The sequence below is a fragment of the Trachymyrmex cornetzi genome, unplaced genomic scaffold (assembly GCF_001594075.2).
Source record: "Trachymyrmex cornetzi isolate Tcor2-1 unplaced genomic scaffold, Tcor1.1 scaffold844, whole genome shotgun sequence".
NCBI lineage: Eukaryota > Metazoa > Arthropoda > Insecta > Hymenoptera > Formicidae > Trachymyrmex > Trachymyrmex cornetzi.
The window spans coordinates 9,808-29,532 of record NW_017300185.1 but is presented as its reverse complement, the minus strand read 5'-3'; the positions used below and the strand labels follow the sequence as shown (position 1 = coordinate 29,532).

The 19,725-nt window shown below is 35.7% G+C and overlaps 1 protein-coding gene across 1 annotated transcript; it reads left to right on the top strand.

Annotated features, from left to right (window-relative positions):
* The first annotated feature begins 621 nt into the window (after window positions 1–621).
* Window positions 622–19,327, top strand: bchs (WD repeat and FYVE domain containing 3 bchs). Its single transcript, XM_018519797.1, has 46 exons — window positions 622–846; window positions 1,351–1,596; window positions 1,673–1,831; window positions 1,917–2,109; window positions 2,187–2,373; window positions 2,447–2,628; window positions 2,703–3,054; window positions 3,230–3,351; window positions 3,412–3,695; window positions 3,774–4,040; window positions 4,129–4,419; window positions 4,493–4,863; window positions 4,952–5,241; window positions 5,465–5,680; window positions 5,750–5,922; window positions 5,982–6,210; window positions 6,293–6,429; window positions 6,527–6,710; window positions 6,798–7,069; window positions 7,181–7,410; window positions 7,496–7,663; window positions 7,750–7,958; window positions 8,084–8,259; window positions 8,444–8,592; window positions 8,661–8,859; window positions 9,062–9,419; window positions 9,504–9,708; window positions 9,799–10,219; window positions 10,622–10,831; window positions 11,011–11,199; window positions 11,312–11,605; window positions 11,691–11,926; window positions 12,002–12,257; window positions 12,346–12,557; window positions 12,622–12,754; window positions 12,822–12,975; window positions 13,053–13,287; window positions 13,377–13,600; window positions 13,682–13,935; window positions 14,196–14,423; window positions 14,505–14,696; window positions 15,582–15,750; window positions 15,814–16,060; window positions 16,152–16,406; window positions 18,529–18,726; window positions 18,810–19,327. The coding sequence occupies exons 1-46, from the start codon at window positions 622–624 to the stop codon at window positions 18,925–18,927; spliced, it is 10,299 nt and encodes a 3,432-aa protein (XP_018375299.1). The 3' UTR covers window positions 18,928–19,327.
* Window positions 19,328–19,725: the final 398 nt, after the last annotated feature.

Here is a 19,725-nt window from a genome sequence, read left to right as displayed (position 1 = left end):
ATATATATATATATATATATATATATATATATATGTATAATGTGTGCGCGTGCGTGTGTGTGTGTGTGTGTGTATGCGCGCGCGCGCGCGTGTGCGCACGCCTGTGTATGTGTGTTTCATTTTGCGTCGTTCCTCTTGAGCACGTTGACATTTTCGTCAATTCGTTAAAATAGCTCATTCGTATCGATCAGTTTTCTATCGATTGCTATTGACCAGCTATGACTAGAAAGTCGAGTTTGTATTGATCTTTTTTTTTTATATTTTTCTTAACTTTTTAAGAGTACTTTTTAATCCTTTTTTTATATGTGCCAAGTTAATAATGAAAATTTGTACTCCGATTTATTATTATTTCAACCTGTCCTGCAGACTGGCAATTTTGATGTCGTCTGAATGATAGTCCCGAGAAAAAGTTCTTCTATATAACAGATCTTTCCTGTCACAACTGGAAAACATTGTATTTTGAAATAATTGACTCTGTTCCAAAATTCATTGCACATAGTGTGAACTATAAATTTTTAGGCTGACAGTAAATTTTGGAATACAAATTCATTGAAAACAAGCGTACAGTGAGATAAGGAGGAACTCCAAGTTTTCTTCTTTTCCTTTCAGCAAATCTTAAGTATGAACATAATGCGCAAATTACGAGGGGGTACCAGCGTCGGAGGCATGGGCTCGAGTGGTACCGGTGGCTTGGATGACTGTGCCGGTGGTACAAATCCTCAGCACACCGCTTTGGGGCTTATGCACCTTAAGAAACTGTTCTCCGAGTACACCCATCCATCACATCCCCTCTCAGACATTGAACGTGATGATAAATTATACAACATGTTGCCGTTATTTTGCAAGGTACAATATAAAAAGTGAATTCTTTAATGGTGAATGCAATCGTGCGAACTATACTGAATTATAGTGTACATTAAAGACTGCTTTATATAAAGTATCTAAAACAGTAGCATAATCGATTTTGACAAAGAAATAACTTATATATATTCTGTTAAATAACAACGACAAAGTTTCTTTTTTTTTTTCAAAAAATATTTTGAACTGGTGCAATAAGTTGGAATGAAACAAACTGTACTTGTTCATATCATTATTTAATATTTATAATTTTGTTTAAAATAATTATATGTTTTCACATTTAATTCTACTAATTTCATACATAGCAACTTTTAGCATACACTAATCTAGTGTAATACAAGTGACCGAACTCCACATTCTTATATAAAACTTATATATCGAGGTGTTTTTTTCCTTCTCTTTGATACTAGAACGGATCTTTTACTTTAGAAGGATGTTTTTGTATTCTCGTATTATCATCGTAATTACAAAGAGATCGTCTCATGCTGTCAGGTATTTGGCTCTAGTCCATCGGGAGACATGAACGAAAAGTTCTGGGACATTTTGGCATTTACACAACAAGTATCAAGACTGATGGTATCCGAGATTAGGAGGAGAGCGAGCAATCAGAGCACTGAGACTGCGAGCTGTGCCATCGTGAAGTTTCTAGAGATCGAGAATAGCGAGGAGTCGAGCAACGGCTGGATGTTGCTATCCGCGTTAAATCTGTTGGCAGCGGGTGATACGTCTTTGATACAAGTGAAATGAATTTTTTTGATTAATTATCCATTTCTGGAGAACAAATTTTTTTTCTGCAATATAAAATTCCTTCTAGGCCATGACTGCTGCCTCGGTTCCATCAACTTTGGTGAAATGTTTATACCTGTTCTTTGATCTGCCTGAGATGAATGAAGAGGACGCTGATATTACAGATGCAAATAGCGAATTTACTCCTAGAGAGCGTAGAATACTGTTACAAAAAATATTCGTTCAGGTAATAATTTTTTAAAATAATAATTTTTTGGAATTTTCCCAGGAAGAACTAACTTTATTCGCGTGATTAATTTGTTCATTTGCAGTTATTGGTGAGATTATGTAGCCACCCTTATCCTGCAGAAGAACTCGCTCGTAAAGACGATCTTATCTTATTGTTCTCAGCAATAACCAGTTGGTGTCCACAGTACAATATTATGTGGCGTAAAAGTGCCGCCGAAGTCTTGATGACGTTATCTCGACATGGTCTTACACAGAACGTAGTAGCCTATATTCATAGTAAGTTTATAACACGCTATTGTGTATCTATATTAGTTCAAGATCAAATCTACTTGATGTATTGATTCATCTTGTAGATAAAGGATGCATAGCACTCTGTATCGATAATATGCAACGTGTACCTGAGCTGGCACCGTTAGAAGTTGTAGAAATGTTCGTAACAGTGTTCTGTTTTCTAAAAGATTCGAGTGAGGTTTCTCAGACATTATTAGATGATTTTCGTGCTTGTCAAGGTTATATCTTTCTATCCGAATTTCTGTTAAAGTAAGTAAATGTCGATTATGAAATTCAGTAGCTGTTTGTAATGATACAACAAGAGAGATATTTTTCTATGTAGACATGCGCCATCAAGATTAGAACAAGATAGTAGAGCGGAAGCACAAGATGCTATCCGAAATTTAGTACTAATGTTAGCATCTTTAACAATGTGCGGTCACACAGAATTAAAGCCAAGTCAAGCTAGTATGGGATCTTTATTTCAAATGTTTGGGTTTACTTTGCCACAACCAAGTAACAGAGGTATAATTTTATAAATAAAATATTTATGAAATATGAAGTATAGCGAATATAATACAATTTTATTACTCCTACAGGAGGAAGCGTCCGAAATATTCAAGCATTCCAAGTATTGCAATCTGTATTCGTAAAATCTAATTCACCACTTCTGTGTTGTACTATATTGGACGCGATATCTAGCGTGTATCACAGCGATAATGCAAATTATTTTATTCTCGAGGGACAGAATACCCTGTCCCAGTTTGCAGAGAAAATCCATTTGAAGAATCCGGAGATACAAGAAAAATTCTTTCAGCTGTTGGAGTTTATTGTTTTCCAACTTAATTTTGTTCCGTGTAAAGAACTTATATCTCTCTCCATTTTATTGAAAACGGACAATTCAGTCTCTTGCAGTATCATGTGTATGGAAACTCTCCTCAATATACTCAGGTAATTTGTTAAAGATATAGCTTGAAAAGCTTTATTGAAATACATTAAAAACTATTTAAATTAAAAAATATTAACAAAGGTAATATGTTAAAGATAACATGGAAAATTTTATTGGAAAATATTAAAGTAATATCCGATGTTCTATCGATACTTTAAATAAAATCGTTCGTTTCAGACACAACACTATATTTAAAGATGTTTATAGAGAAGTTGGTATGTTAGAAGTTTTTGTGACTTGTCTTCATCGGTATGCAACATTACTTAAGGATAAGCAAACTGCGATCGATCAAGGATTAGGTAAAGATATGATCATACATAAGTTTGCATGCGAATTCTGACAATTTAACATGATTTCAGAATACACGATATGCCCCGAGGATGAACGGTTGGGTGCCTTAGTAATGGAGGCTTTAACAACATTATTAGCGAGTAATGTTCAAAATGCAAATGTCTTTAGAGAATGCGGAGGCGCGCGTTGCGCTCATAATCTAGTGCCATATGTAGATTGTCGATATCAAGCACTTGGTATCGTGAGAGAATTGATACTCAGTGCAGGTGGTGACGATGACATGGCGACATTGTTAGGAGTTATGCATTCAGCATCTCCTAATGCCTTGATTTTAAAGACGCATATATTAAAGGTGAGTTTAATATTGCTCTGTTAATCTCATTGTTCTTATCTCATTCGTAAAATTATTAACAATATGATTGTTTTTCAGTCTCTGTTAGCCTGTTTGCGCGAGTCGCATAGGACTAGAACGGTTTTCCGAAAAGTTGGGGGCTTTGTTTACGTGATGTCAGTTCTTGTATCTCTCGAGAGTCAATTAGGCCCGCAAAGGTCGGAGAAGAGCGAACCTTGCAATGATATCATACAGAGAACTATGCAGGACGAGAACCAATTACTAATATTGCTACATGTAGTATTTCATACTATAAGTACAGCTATGCGATTTGAGCCAGCAAATGCAAAATTCTTCCATCACGAGGTACAGATTTAAAGCATATTATATATATATAATTATGTTATTAATAGCATGTTATTTTTATTGTAAAAAAATAATATCGATTTTATAGATTTGCCAATCGAGTCTGTGCGATACTTTACGTCTCCTTGGATGTTTCTCGACACAGACGAAAATCATCGAGATGGATATGATACCAACCATGAATTATCATAATATGCTAATATCATTATTTACTGGGAGTATATTGGAACCGGTATTTCCAGATAGTATGCCAAAGACATTAGGATATGCGTGCTTACTATTGCGATTGCTTTATGATGTGGCGCTTGATTCCTTTGACAAACCAAATTTAGCTAATGTAGGGATAAGATCCCCAAGTCACAAGCAAAATAGCATGGAGGTATATCCTTTTTATCGGAGAGTATCGCCAATGTTTTATCTTTCAAAAATGGTAACTATGGTTTGTATTTCAGCAAAAGTCATTTGACTCTCCTGGAAGTGGCAAGAGATGTATTATAAATTCCTTAAACCTAAGTCCACCTGCACCTGAACCAATTGTAGTTCATCCTGGCATAGTAGTGGGAATGCTTCACTTACTCCCATCTATATCTGAACTATCCAATCCGCAACTGGCACTAGCGTTACAATTATACGTGGCAGAGATCATCAAGAGTTTAGTACGATCAGAAAGAAATCAGCAAGTGATGTGTGAAGCTGGTATGGCTGGTGAATTGCTATCAGTAGGCAGAATTGCTTTGCAGGATGAAACGCATCCACTTCATCAACCTCTTCAGTACATTATAGAGAGACTCGCTGCGCAATCACTTGAACCACGAGATCTAAGGTAAGATCGAGATACATATATAAAAAGAAGAGGAAAATTAAAGGGATATATTCGAATTGGCATTATATTCGTAATTTAATTCTTTTAGAGAATTTCTACGTTTGGGCGATCCGTTATGTTGCGTTTCATTGGACAATATCGAGCCGAACAAGTTTAGAGGTGGACCAGTTCCTTTGACGCGGATTAAGACATTAGTGTCGATGACGACGCCCAAGGATTTCAGAGCTCATGGTTCGTGCACCTTACCACCTTTTGTGGAGTTGGACATGAGCGCCGAAGGATTTGCGTGTTTGTACCTTCCAAGTGTTGCCCCGCAAAGTACCACACCTCCTACAGTTGTATCTGCCGACAATAGTGTACTGGGAGGAATTGGATCAGGTAAATGATATATGTATATTAATTACAATTGTATTCAATTTATCTCTGTTACATTATAGTAAATCGTGTTGAAATATTAGTGTATAGAAAAAATTATGTATAATAGTAATACATATTCCGTTAATACTAAAAGTAACAAAAATGTAATGACAATGAAAAAGTAATTAATTTCATAACTTTAAAAATTGTATGATTATCATTAGCATATAAAAAATTATTTTAGGCGATAGATTATTTCCACCACAGACCGGCTTAACATACAGCACATGGATATGTGTTGACAAGTTTAGTGATCCCAGAACTGATCCCCATTGTGTAAGATTACTCACCTTGGTGCGCACTCCACAATCAGCAAGAGATTTAATTTGCCTGACTGCAGTTCTTAGCGCTAGAGATAAGGCTATTATCGTTTCCACTCAAGAGACACCCATTCTGCAAAGTGAGTATATTCTAAAAGTATACGTTAAGTATTATTAAAGTAACGTAATGTAAATTAATGTGCATTTAGATACAGGTGAATGGGAACCTGAAGGAACAGGTGAATGTGGTGCCAGAGTTTGGTGTCCCGATTTACTTCACGAAGGACAGTGGCACCATATAGCTATTGTGCTAAACCGCGCAGTTCTGAAAAACTCCAGCTTCTCATTATACTTGGATGGTCAGCATATCCATAGTCAAAAGGTAATTATCATTAAAACAAAGTAATTTCAAGATCATATATACAACGTATCTATTTTTAGCTTCATTATATTACACAAGTTCCTGGAGGTGGGGCAGCCAACTTAACTGTAGCTTCTCCGGTTTATGGTTACATCGGTACACCGCCCTGTTGGCGTCGATATTCTAGATTAACTTGGAAACAAGGACCGTGCCATTTGGTGGAAGAAGTGTTTAATTCTCAGAACATTGCTACTTTGTTTAGACTGGGGCCACATTATATGGGAAGCTTGCAAGCACCACAATTGAGTGGTATTGACACATATAAACATGATTAATCTTTAAAATATAATTCTATAATTATAATAGATATTAACAATATACATTATTACAGGCCCTGAACCTCTAGCACCTCTTGTGGCTGAAGAAAAGGTTGTGTTTGGATTGAATGCAAAAGCCATGTCGCAATTAACGCTAGCTAAAATCAGAAAGGTTTACAGCCGAGCTGATAATAAGTCAATCGCCAAACAAGTATGGATAACTTAATCTTCTTATCTGAATCAGAAGAAAAAAAGAGATAAAAATTCAGACTAAATGACCCACATTTAAATCTGATTATTTTATACAGCTTGGCATGTCATCCCATGAAAATGCCACACCTATCAGAGTTCTCCATAATTCCGCGGGACATCTCAGTGGTCCAGCCAGAGCATTAGGTGGTGTAGTTGTCGGTTATCTTGGCGTTCGTGTATTTAGTCCTAAACCAGTAGCTACTATGATCGACAATGTAGGAGGATGTTCAGTGTTATTAGGTATTGAAAATTAAATAGCGAGCGATGCTTAACCCAATATTGTGATGATGAAACAAGATTACGAGTGATCTTAAATCTGTTTAAAAGGTTTGATAGCTATGGCCCAAGATGTAGAATCTTTATATGCGGCTGTAAAGGCACTAGTATGCGTAGTGAGATCCAACCAAGCGGCCCAACAAGAGATGGATCGTAGGAGAGGATATCAGACTCTAGCTATGTTGTTAAGAAGAAAATGTCCTCTCCTAAACAGTCATATATTGCACTTAACGTTCAGTCTTGTAGGGACAGTCGATAGCGGCAGAGAAACCAGTGCAATTCCTAATGTTACAGCGTTTCAGGATCTCTTATGTGATTTGCAAGTAAGTTTTAAAAAAAGTTCACAATTTTAATGCAGACCTGTTTAATCTGACGGGCGAGCGTGAATTTAAATTACAGACACATATTGATTTAATTGATTTATTCAAATTTAGGTTTGGCACGAAGCACCTGGAGAATTGCTCAGATCTCTTCTTGAACATTTGTATGAACTAATAGCGGAATCCAGTGAAAAACGAACTAACTTGCGATTAATGAGAGATCTACAATTAGTACATAAACTATTGCACATCTTAAGCGAAGTAAAGCTAGGTAGCACTAGACAGATCCTTCTAGCACTTCTTAGTATATTATTGAGTCAACCACGACAAGCTGATCTGTTATGGTAAACACCTCTTTCGTTTACATTTGCATAATTGTATTATATTAATTTTATATATTTACAACTCTTTTATTTGTCTTTTGTTCAGGTTTGGACAATTTATTGTGGCTACGTTACCGCTGTGCCCCGAAAAACATCTAATCCTTAGAGAAGGAGAAGGAACCAAGGATGGGGAAGGAGAGAGTATACTTTTACGTAATCGTTGTTTACAGCTTTTACATTCGTTGTTGTTTAATGGATCCAAGGTTAATGTAAAGTAAGAAATCGTGCTAATATCTTTAATTGTGTCAGTATGCTGAATATATTATATTTGATGAAATAAATGTAATTATGCTTTTGCAGTATGTGTGAAGAAGTAGCTAAAGTTTTGGGCCTAGATTGGGTACTACTGTTCCTTCAGTCTGGTCTTCATAGTACTACTGTTGTCTGGGGGTTACGTATACTCGTAGCAATATGTTCCGTGCAGTCGATTCTACAAAAATTCAAAGAGGGCACGAGCAATGGCGGTTGGTTACGGCATACCGATCATAATAAGATGGCACTAGCACTTGGTATGTAATAGCAATGATTTTGTACCTATCGCTTACATAAACGCTTCAATAAATATTTCTTCCACATATTTAATCTAAAATAATTGCAATAAAATAATACAATATAATTATAACATGTGTAACAGGTTGCCATCAACAAATGTCAACTGGTGAAATTAAACCATCCGGGCTTCACGTACCAGGATTTCAGCATCTGGGCTGGTTGCTTCCGCAACATATCGATCTTGTTCCGGAACTTTATTTTCTCTTCATTGCTCTCATGATGGGGCAGCCTGTAAAATTATTACCTACCGATTCAAAAGTAAAAATATCATTGATCGTATCTTTATATTAAATGTATCTATATGTACTTTCGCAAAGTTTCAAGCCTAATTGTGAAATAAGTATTTCATTTAGTTGCTTTTTAATCTCGATTCTGCTGCTTTATTAGCGTTTAATATGTAAAAAAATAACAATACTAACTACGTATTACAATTATGCGGCAGCTCGATTTGGATAACGTTTGGAATTTTATGTTTGGAGTCCCGGCAAATCACACACTATCATCCTTTGCTAGTAGAATTAATCTATGTCCTGAGGCAATGGTCACGTTACTAGCTATGGTGCGGACTATGTTGAATAGTCACACGAATAAGTAAGTTATTTCATGAGCCATTAATCTAGTTCAATAATAATTGTATTAACGAATCTTTCTTTCAACAGCCCAGAAATATTACCAGCGTGGTTAAACGATTATCCCGTGACAATAATACAATTCCTGTTCTTCCTTTATCGCAATTTCACTGACTTCATGCAAGTCTTTATGTCCGCGGAAGTTTTGGGTGCCTTAGCTGGAACCTTGTTTCCGAAACCCGCGAGTTCTAGTCAGGATAGTAGCGGTGCTAGTACCCCAGCCGACGAGGTAATCACATTAGTTCAGTGTATTTTTCTAAAGGAAAGCACATGTTTAATTTTGAAGTTGAAAGAATTGAATATTATCACAATTATTCATGGTACTTTTAAAAAGTTTACTAAATTTGTTAAATTCTAAGGTATTTTTATGGATGTTCTGTAGATATTTTAGAATTAAAGATATTAACTTTAATGTCGGATAATTATTGCAGCAAGAACCAGTATTAGTGAGATCGCCGTCGAAAGACGTTGGGCTGACAAATCACCCGGCGAAGAAGTTCGTAATGGACTTTTTTAAAGTTATCGTTGTTGACTCGCTTTCATTGCCAGTTACGGCGAAATCACCGGCGATAGATCTTGTCCTTGAGGCATGGCCGGAACATGCATCAACGGGACAGCAAATGCGTTATCAAACAGAGGTGTTGTCTATATTAATGGAACATTTGTTAGCCGCGGATGTATTAATAGGGGAACAGGCTGCGTTACCTGTCGTTCCTGGTGGATCGGCCAATAATATAACTAATAATGTTTGCTACGTGGCAGCTAGAATAGTTGACAAATTGTGGCAAGGTAATAGTTTATTTTCTGTGTGCGCGTTAATCAAATTGAATAAAATTAATAGAAAACGTCACTACATGTCTTTTCAAATATCAGGCGCTTTAACAAAAGACCCACATGAAGTATTTGATTTCATCGTAAAATTAATTGGGCAAGCAAAGAGGCGACCCGGCGCTGTCAGTATGGAAGGTCTTCATCACTGCCTGAATAGGACAATTTTATTCTTACTGTCACGTGCGACCGATTCCATTGCCGATCAAATGGCAGTATTAGAGGCATTACATAAGCTTACTACTCATAGGTATGTGCAATTTACAGAAAGATATATACATACATAATATGTATATTTTTGTTAAAAGAAAAATTAAATAATGTTATGATTTTTCTGCAGATTATTAGTATTCGGTGCTGGCAATCATGAATTAGAATTTATCGGCTGTTTAACATATTGCTTGTTACAATTAACGGCTGATATAAAAATCATGTTGGACACTAATATGAAAACCACGTGGCACGTTAACCCGCAAGTAGAATCCAGCGATGATAGATTAATGTCTCATCAAGGCCACAATTTAATGGCTGTAGCGGCAACGAGAGTCTGGGAAGAGTTATATGTGTGCAAAAAGCCTGCAATAGAGGAAGTTTTCAAAGTAACTTTATCAACGCCTGTGGCTAATGAGCGGGCACCAGAATTGCCAGTCGTGAGAGAACAAGTTCATGAAGCTGCGTCAAAGCTTTGGTTGAATTATGTAGTTTCGGAAAGGAGAGCCTCGTATAGAGTTCCCTGGGAACTCCACAATCAAATCCAGTCGGTATGTTAAAATTTTTTCTTTATCTGTGTATGTCATTCACTTATTAAAAATATAAAATAAAATTATTGAATAATTATTCTATTTTATTACATTTAATTATATTATATCTCTCTTATATTTATGTCATCCCTTCGGTGCCACTCTATATTGTTTTTGTCACGTATGTAACATATAGGTAAAAATATGTAAAAATATCACATAAAAATGACCTTTTTTTTTAAATAAAAATATTAAAGCCAAACATTAAGGAAAATAAACGATAATAAGTAAATGTATGTATCTTTATTAATAAAAAAATGATAATTTATAAAGTAAAAGAAATCTCGGAGCCATAATAAAAGTAGCATCAAAGGATTATATCTAATATTTGTCAAGTCGTACAGATATATAAAAAAATTACAGAAAATCCAAAAGGTGACAGGAGGATTGACGAGATTAGCTAGCCGAACGAAAGTGCGAAAAGAGGAATCAGTGCGCGTAAGGCTTAGATTACATCAGAATACTGTTGCACAGTGGACGGAGCAACATGTCGCGTTAGTCAGGGAACTGGCTGCAGTACGGCGTTTGCAGCACCAACAGACCAATCTGCACACTCAACGTTACGTATATCAAGTAAGAAGTTTTGTCTAAGAATTCTACTTATTTCTATTTAATAATTTTGATTTTTATCAAGAAATATCGACAAGTCGATATTTACCTGAACTTGTACAAGAAATATATTTTGCATTAATAAAGAACTTAAAATAAGTGGATAAAACAATATACTAAAAATATTTTTAATTCATCTGTAGGAATGGTTACAAACCGAGACGGAATTGACTAGAGAACGCGGTCTTTGGGGACCTCCGACGCCCACTATACTGGACAAATGGATGTTGGACATGACCGAAGGACCGTGTAGAATGCGAAAGAAGATGATGAAGAATGAACTCTTCTACATACATTATCCATATCGGCCTGAATTAGAGCATCCTGATAATGTGAGTATGTCTTTACGAGATGATAAGCCTAGAATTATTTCAAAACTTAAATATAAGCATCTATACGTATTTATTATCATACGTCATAACACATGATCTATTAACTGTTTAGAAACAGCTAAAGTACAAAGTAGCGACAAGCATGGATAGTAAGGATTATTATCTGAAGCAGCTCGGCAATTCGTCGGGAATGTTTGAACGTGAACGAGATCCCGTTATAGATGATACACCGTTAAATGTCAATGAAACTTCTACTGAGAGCGAACCGCCGATGGTTCCGTGCACGCTGGAACGCCACGCCAGCGAGCCAGACGAAGCGCCCGAGGATAACGAACAGGAAGAAGAAAACAACCAAACTGTTCCAGACAATCAAACGTTGATACGTCTACTTGAGGAACATGAGAAGGTTGTTATATACTCGATGTCCATGAAATTGCCATGATGCAACCGAAACGCTCTTTTTTTTTTCAATCTTTTTGTTCACATTTCAGATAAGTCACATGTTTAGATGCGCGCGAATACAGGGTTTGGATACGACCGAGGGTCTTCTCTTGTTTGGAAAGGAACATTTTTATGTGATCGACGGATTCACATTGTTGAAATCTAGAGAGATAAGAGATATAGAGAGTTTGCCAGACGCATACGAACCGATTCTACCGTCGCCGGGATCTCCAAGAAGATCCAGAGCGATGAGACAATGTTCCAAATTTAATTACGAAGATATCAGGTATTCTAGAGACAAGATCGTTTTTTTTTGCATGACATTTGAATAATTTTAAAATATGGACTTTGTTATTTACAGGGAAGTACACAAGAGGCGATACTTATTACAACCTATGGCTTTAGAAGTATTCAGTGGAGACGGTAGAAACTATTTGTTGGCATTTCCGCGAAAAGTAAGGAACAAAGTTTATCAAAGATTCATGACATTCGCTACTGCGATCGCCGATAACGCTCAGCAGTCTGTAGCTGGCCAGAGGCGAACGGCGAATGTCGAGCAGGCCACCGGCTTGCTCTCGAATCTTATAGGGGAAACTTCGGTTACCCAGAGATGGGTGGTTAGTAGTTACAACTAAGTACAATAAACAGGATAAATGATGGAGTCTGTACTCCTTATTAATTAGAAACATTTTCTTTCATGTACAGAGAGGAGAAATATCTAATTTCCAATATCTGATGCATCTCAATACTCTAGCGGGTCGTAGCTATAATGATCTTATGCAATATCCGATTTTCCCGTGGATCTTAGCCGATTATGATAGCGAGGAACTTGATCTCACAGATTCATCGACGTTTAGAGATTTCAGCAAACCTATGGGCGCACAAAGTCCCGAACGATTGTTGCAATTTAAGAAAAGGTATAGAAAATATAGTGACATATGCATCATGGATATGTCTTTAAAATAATTATTCTTTTTGTAGATATAAAGAATGGGATGATCCACATGGAGAGACTCCTCCTTATCATTATGGCACACATTATTCCTCAGCGATGATAGTATGTTCCTATTTGGTGAGAATGGAACCATTCACGCAACATTTTCTCAGATTACAGGTTTGTACATGTCGGAAATTTTTTTATTCTCAGTTTTCATATGTGTACTAATTGTGATTTTTTGCAGGGTGGGCATTTTGATTTAGCCGACAGGATGTTCAATAGTATAAAGGAAGCGTGGCTGTCCGCTTCTAAACATAACATGGCCGATGTGAAAGAGCTTATCCCGGAATTTTTTTACCTTCCGGAATTCCTAGTCAATTCAAATCATTTTGATTTAGGTAAATATCTAATCGAACAGTACATTATTTCAATTTCTTCGTGCGTAATGGTTTCACGCATTACGTTTTGCCTACAGGCTCTAAACAAAGCGGTGTTCAACTCGGCGATATCGTCCTTCCACCTTGGGCGAAGCAGGATCCTCGTGAATTTATCCGTGTACACAGACTCGCGTTGGAGTGCGATTATGTGTCGCAGCATCTCCACCAGTGGATCGATCTAATATTTGGGTGCAAGCAGAATGGTCCGGCGGCTGTCGAAGCCGTTAATGTATTCCATCATTTGTTCTACGAAGGCAACGTTGATATCTACAAGTCAGTTTACATAATTAATTTATAATTTCATTCATTTATTATTCCCAAGATCGCCTAGAATTAGTTTTCTAATTCCGTCTCGATTATAGCATCGATGACCCGCTGAAAAAGAACGCTACTATCGGCTTCATCAATAATTTCGGTCAGATACCTAAGCAATTATTCAAGAAGCCGCATCCGGCGAAGAAGATGACGCAGAGAACCAGCGTTATAGATCCTGGGCCTATCACCCCTGGACTTAGCATCACCACGTCTGACAAATTGTTCTTCCACAATCTCGATAATTTGAAACCGTCGCTGCAACCCATTAAAGGTTTATATTTTTCTAATTGATATTCTCCATTAATAACTCCACACATTTTTAAATATTTAATTTATTTCTTCTCATTCACAGAATTAAAGGGTCCTGTTGGACAGATATTGCACGTCGATAAAGCTGTGTTAGCGGTGGAACAAAACAAGACGCTCATTCCACCTTCTTATAATAAGTACGTAGCATGGGGATTCGCCGATCATTCCCTTAGAATAGGGAACTATGACAGCGACAAGGCGATTTTTGTCGGTGAGGCTATGATGCAAAGCAGCGGGGAAATAGTGGCGTGCGTTTGTCCGTCTTCCAAATTGATAGTTACTGCTGGCACCAGCTCCGTAAGCTTCTCGTTTATAGGAAAGAAGGGATAGATACAAGATAGTTTCAAATATAATCTCTTTTTTATAAAAGAAAGAAAAAACGAGTTATCGTTTTTCGAATAAAAACTGTGAACCTATTTTAAGCACATCGCATTCTGTTTTATTAATATTTCAGTACAGTTATTTGAGAAATAATTTAAAATTGATTTGAAAAAAATTACTTGAAGCTATCCTTTTCTATCCTATTTTATGCTAGTATTAAATGGACATGTTTGTAGGTCGTTACTGTTTGGGAGTACGCCAAACGGCAACTTTCCATAAAACAGTGCCTGTATGGACATACCGATGCAGTCACGTGTTTATCGTCCAGTCCTGCATATAATGTTATCGTGTCTGGATCGCGAGATGGTACGGCGATTATATGGGACTTATCCCGATGTCTGTTCGTGCGTCAGCTTAGAGGACATGCAGGACCAGTGGCTGCGGTAGCGATAAATGAATTAACGGTAATTACATTAACGTAAAGATGTAATGTACATAAGTGTATGTTATATAAAAAAATGTTATATAAAAAAATATATTTGCAGGGAGACATAGCTACATGCGCAGCAACATGGTTACACGTATGGAGTATCAATGGAGAAGAATTGGCGAGTGTTAATACATGCGTTGGCCGCGCTGATAGAATGCAACAAATATTATGCGTCGCTTTCAGTCAGACTCACGAATGGGACTCTCAAAATGTTATTATGACTGGTTCTACTGATGGTGTTGCTCGTGTAAGACATAACGTTTCCATTCCTCTAAAATATTTTAGTAAAATTCTCAACGAAAAATATATATAATATAATATATTATAGGACCGTATATATGATAACATAAACTATAGAAATCAAAGCCTTAAACTGTCTAGCTGGATCTTAATGCTTGTATGATTCTTATGTGAATTTATATACTACGTAGTCCTTAGAAACGCGCGCCGAAATGATTTTTCGGTCTTGAAACGCTAACTCTATTAATTAAACTACCGCAGTAATATCACGAGTTAAATTGACTGGCAATTTAACAAATTTTTGATGCTTATTCGCATCTTCGAAACGGTGTCTTAATAATGTTGAATAACATATTAAAATCTGTAAATAATTAATTCTTATTGCGAAAAATATTACCTCGGTCGGGAGTCGAACCCGGATCTCTTGCATACCGTGCGAGCGTTCTAAGCCTTTAGACTACCGAGGCCTTAGTAATATTCTTCGCAATAATTGGCATATGAAGGAACAACGTCTCTTTAGGCGACGTAAATAAATAATATAATATATTATAGGACCGTATATATGATAACATAAACTATAGAAATGAAAGCCTTAAACGGTCTAGCTGAATCTTGTATGATTCTTATGTGAATTTATATACTACGTATGTAGTCCTCAGAAACGCGCGCCGAAATAATTTTTCGGTCTTGAAACGCTAACTCTATACTACCGCAGTAATATCACGAGTTAAATTGACTGGCAATTTAACAAATTTTTTATGCTTATTTGCATCTTCGAAACGATATCTTAATAATGTTGAATAACATATTAAAATCTGTAAATAATTAATTCTTATTGCTGATTGAAAAATATATATTTGCTGATATTTTAACTGATGCAATTTATTTACAGATGTGGTCGATGGATTACGTGCAAGTACCTGCGGAGGAAGAAAAGCCTGAAGAAGTAACAACTGCCGAAGAAAAGAACGAGAAACAAAATACGGAAGGCAATCAAACTGAAACGAAGAAAAGAGTTCAGGAATTAGTCAAACAAATGAGTATATCTGCTGAGGGATCAGGTAAGTAAAGTCGCGCATATATCAATGAATGTAGTTGTAAAAGACTTTTATCTTTACTTTAAGGTGCACTTATGAAAAGTGGCTCTGAAAGTAGTCTCTCTGAAGCGGAAAACGCTAAAGAAGCTTCCAGGCTTCACGAGGAAAAAGAGGAATGTTCCGATAATGAATCTAGTAATGGTTCAAGTAATAAACCTTCACCTCAGAATAATCATGCATCACTGGTCGTGTTGCGTAGAAAAAGTCGCGGAAATCCGATGTTCAGGAAAAGCGAAGGTGGCGGACGTGCCGATAGCGAAGGCACACAAACCAGGTAATACAATTGGTTTATATAATCAATTTATAATCATATGTCGCGAAGATCCTATTGTAATCGTGGGATATGCCTTTGTTATGTTTTACAGCGAGTCCGTCAGTAATCCCGGAGATTCCGAAGGGGCCTTGAGGGCTAGTAAAAGCGATACTAGTTTGACCGATAGTTTCGTTATGGTTACCGAAGCTGACACAAAGCCGCGAAAGATCAATCCGCAAAATATTCTGCGGGATGGTTTCAAGTGGCAGAGACAATTGGTATTTCGCAGTAAATTAACAATGCATACTGCCTATGATCGTAAAGATAATGCAGAACCAGCATCCATCACGGCTCTAGCAGTATCAAGGTATTTGTAAAGAGTATATAATACTTGAATTATAATATTTTGTTGAAATTATAATATATTGACAATTTTCTCATAATAAAATAAATTTTCCTAAATTTACTTATTGATTTGCAATCTCTTTCTCAATAAATATAAAAAATGACTATAATTGAAATAAAAATGTCAATTTATAATTGTACCAGTTGCAATATATTCAGTGGCGTAACTTCAAAATTTGGGCTCGGGGGGATAACCTCTTGAAGTCCCCCCTTCCCCCCCATGCGGAAGGATTGTTTAACCGAAAAAAAAAGGTTTTTTTTAACCCTTTAAAGGCGTTTATACGTTTAAAAACGTTTTTTTTTTTTTACGTTTTAACACATTCTCTCTCCATTGGGCTATCCCGTGTCGCGCACGGACAGTCGCTGCGTGCGAGTTGTGTGTGTGGCGATTGTCAATTCTCGCTGACGCATAGCTGCTGAATGTAAACACACATATGCGCACGCACACAACTCGCATTCAGTGTAGGGATGGGCGATATACAAGTAAAGCATCGATTCTATAATAATCGATTATCCAATCCGATTTTTAATTAACCGATTCATCGTATAAGAAAACATCGATGTTGTAGAATCGATGATTAAAAAAAAACTGATTACTAAATTTTTTTTCTTATTACAATTTTTAGAAATATATTGAATTATAATTTTTAAAATGATTTTTATTACAAAAATAAAAAAAAATAGAGTATCTACAATTTTATGTACCTCCACAGAAAAAAAATTTACTTGTTTCAAGTAAATACATTTTCTTGAACTGTAATTTATTGATTGAAAGAATTAATTACTTGCCACAATAAATTTGTTTTTTGTTCCAATAAAATATTATCCTGAAGCAAATAATTTATCAATGAAGAAAATATTTTATTCTAATAAAAACACAATTACTTGTCAGTAGAAAATTGTTTCATTAAATCTAATAAATATCATTACTTGAATCTAATTGTTAATAAGAGAACATTTTTCTGAAATTTATGACATGAGTATTAGAAATCGTACATTGATTACTTTTTATGAAATATAATTTTTATTTCGGAAAGCAATTTCTTGGTTACCAAAAATATTTACTAGTAACGAGAAAATTGTTTCATAAATTAATTAAATGCTTGCTAGGGACTGTCTCTCTAGTCTCTAATAAATCTAGGACTCTAGGGTAGTAATGGGTGCTTTCCAGCAAGGGACACAGTCAGACACAGTGTAACACAGTGAATCATACGTCCTTGTTGTTTGCTTACGTTAAACAAGGATGAAACGATTCACTGTGTTACACTGTGTTTGATTGTGTCCTTGCTGGAAAGCACCCAATATCTTTGGGTAGATCAATGAGATCCAACCATAATCGATGCCATAAAAAAAAGATCGATGTGTCGATTAATCGACTTCTGGAACATCGAACCAAGCATCGATTATTGAGCGGAAAAACATCGATTTTTTGTATAATCAATGAAGCATCGCCCATCCCTAATTCAGTGGTTCTCCGCGCGCGATATGAGATCGTGCACGACACCCAACATCAAATCTTACAATTAGCTTACTACAATAACAGAGTATCAGAAACAGAGCGATATGTAAAGTGCAACTGCAATACAAATTTGGAAATACGTAATTTTATTTTTAATTTAACTTTCAAATAATTAGTTAAATAATTATATATATTTCAAATGATAATATTAATAGACAAAATTAGATTTTTGCTTTAAGTTTTATCAAATAATTTCTGATAAAAAATTTTAGCGTTGACTGTAAAAATGGAATATCATGTTAAGTTTTTGAGAAAACCTCTCAATCAAAATTACTAAAATAGGCGTTTTTAATATTTTTGCGTTAGTTATATCTATCGGTATAGAGATATACTAAAAACGACTTATAGAATATATCAAGGCAAATGGTTATTTAGACAACGTAATTAAAAATAAAATAAAATTTCAAAGGCCCCAACGACCCGGGGCCGTTGCCCCCTCTGCCCTCCTGTAGTTACGCCACTGAATATATTATTCGCTTTTATATACGATTAATGAACATAAAATTTAATTATTTATGAGATAATATTAGGTACATTAAAACACATGTTGTGCTTTGATTTGTAGGGATCATAGAACAGTCTATGTGGGTGACACTCGTGGTAGAGTATTTTCATGGAGTGTGTGCGAACAACCCGGACGTACGGTCGCTGATCACTGGCTAAAAGACGAGGGAGCGGACTCTTGCGCTGGTTGCGGCGTCAGGTTCAATCTATACGAAAGAAGACATCATTGCCGCAACTGTGGGCAAGTATTCTGTTCGAGGTAAGTCTTGGAGATTGTAATTGTTCAAGAAAATTATTCTTATTGCTTTGGGTGTATTTAGCCGAATCAATTATTTCATACAGATGCAGCCGATTCGAGTCCAAAATATCCAGGCTCGGTATCCTAAAGCCGGTTAGAGTCTGTCAGGGCTGTTATTCGTCATTACGGTCTCAGAGTAATTCCATTGAGAGTAACACTTAATATGACAGCACGAAGTCTTATCTTATATAAATCGTTAAATTATATTGAAAACTTATTAGCGGGTTGTAAATACTTCAATGTACCTATTAATCTCTTTCAGTTGAAATTCTGTACGCGAACAAAAAACACAAGCGCGTTTTGTTCTCTCTTGTGTGCGAACTATAAACGCGCGATCTGTTATACTGTATTTTTTTATAGATGAGTTTTATTGCAGTCGTGATTTTATTCATATCTGCGTAAGTAAAGATTGTTGCATTTTTATTCTTCGTGATGACATTTCCATCGATCGATATTTATTGAAACAACAACAAGGTATGATTATTGTAGATGTTAGATGCTAGGCTGCATTCCTTGTCGATTGTTTCAAGTTATAGATAGAATATTATTAACTTGCGAAAAAGAGAGAAACAATTTTTTGATATATTAAGATGCATTATGTATTATACCTCTATCTAATATATATTTCTTTTCATTGACATAACTGTATAAAGCGTTGCGCATACTAATTTTTTTTCTCTCTCTATTCCTGTATTTAAAAAAAAAGTTATATTATATTATAAATTAAGTATTAATTATATGTTACCCTAAAGATTTGCATCAAAGGGTAAGATGTACTTTCCAAATTTTCTTAATTAAAATTCTTATATATATTTATACATATTCAACAATGCCGTGCATTAAGTCGCAAAATGGTAACGATATTTATACTATATCTAATATATTATAGAATATTATACCTTGATTATCATTATATCACATAGTATTACATATAAAATTAAGTATATGACGTGGTATATA

Bases quoted from the DNA above. Each gene is read 5' to 3' on its own strand.
- bchs (XM_018519797.1), top strand. From the start codon at position 622: ATGAACATAATGCGCAAATTACGAGGGGGTACCAGCGTCGGAGGCATG. The intron at 1,832-1,916 runs GTAATAATTTTT...GTTCATTTGCAG, and splicing joins TACAAAAAATATTCGTTCAG to TTATTGGTGAGATTATGTAG. The intron at 4,864-4,951 runs GTAAGATCGAGA...TAATTCTTTTAG, and splicing joins CTTGAACCACGAGATCTAAG to AGAATTTCTACGTTTGGGCG.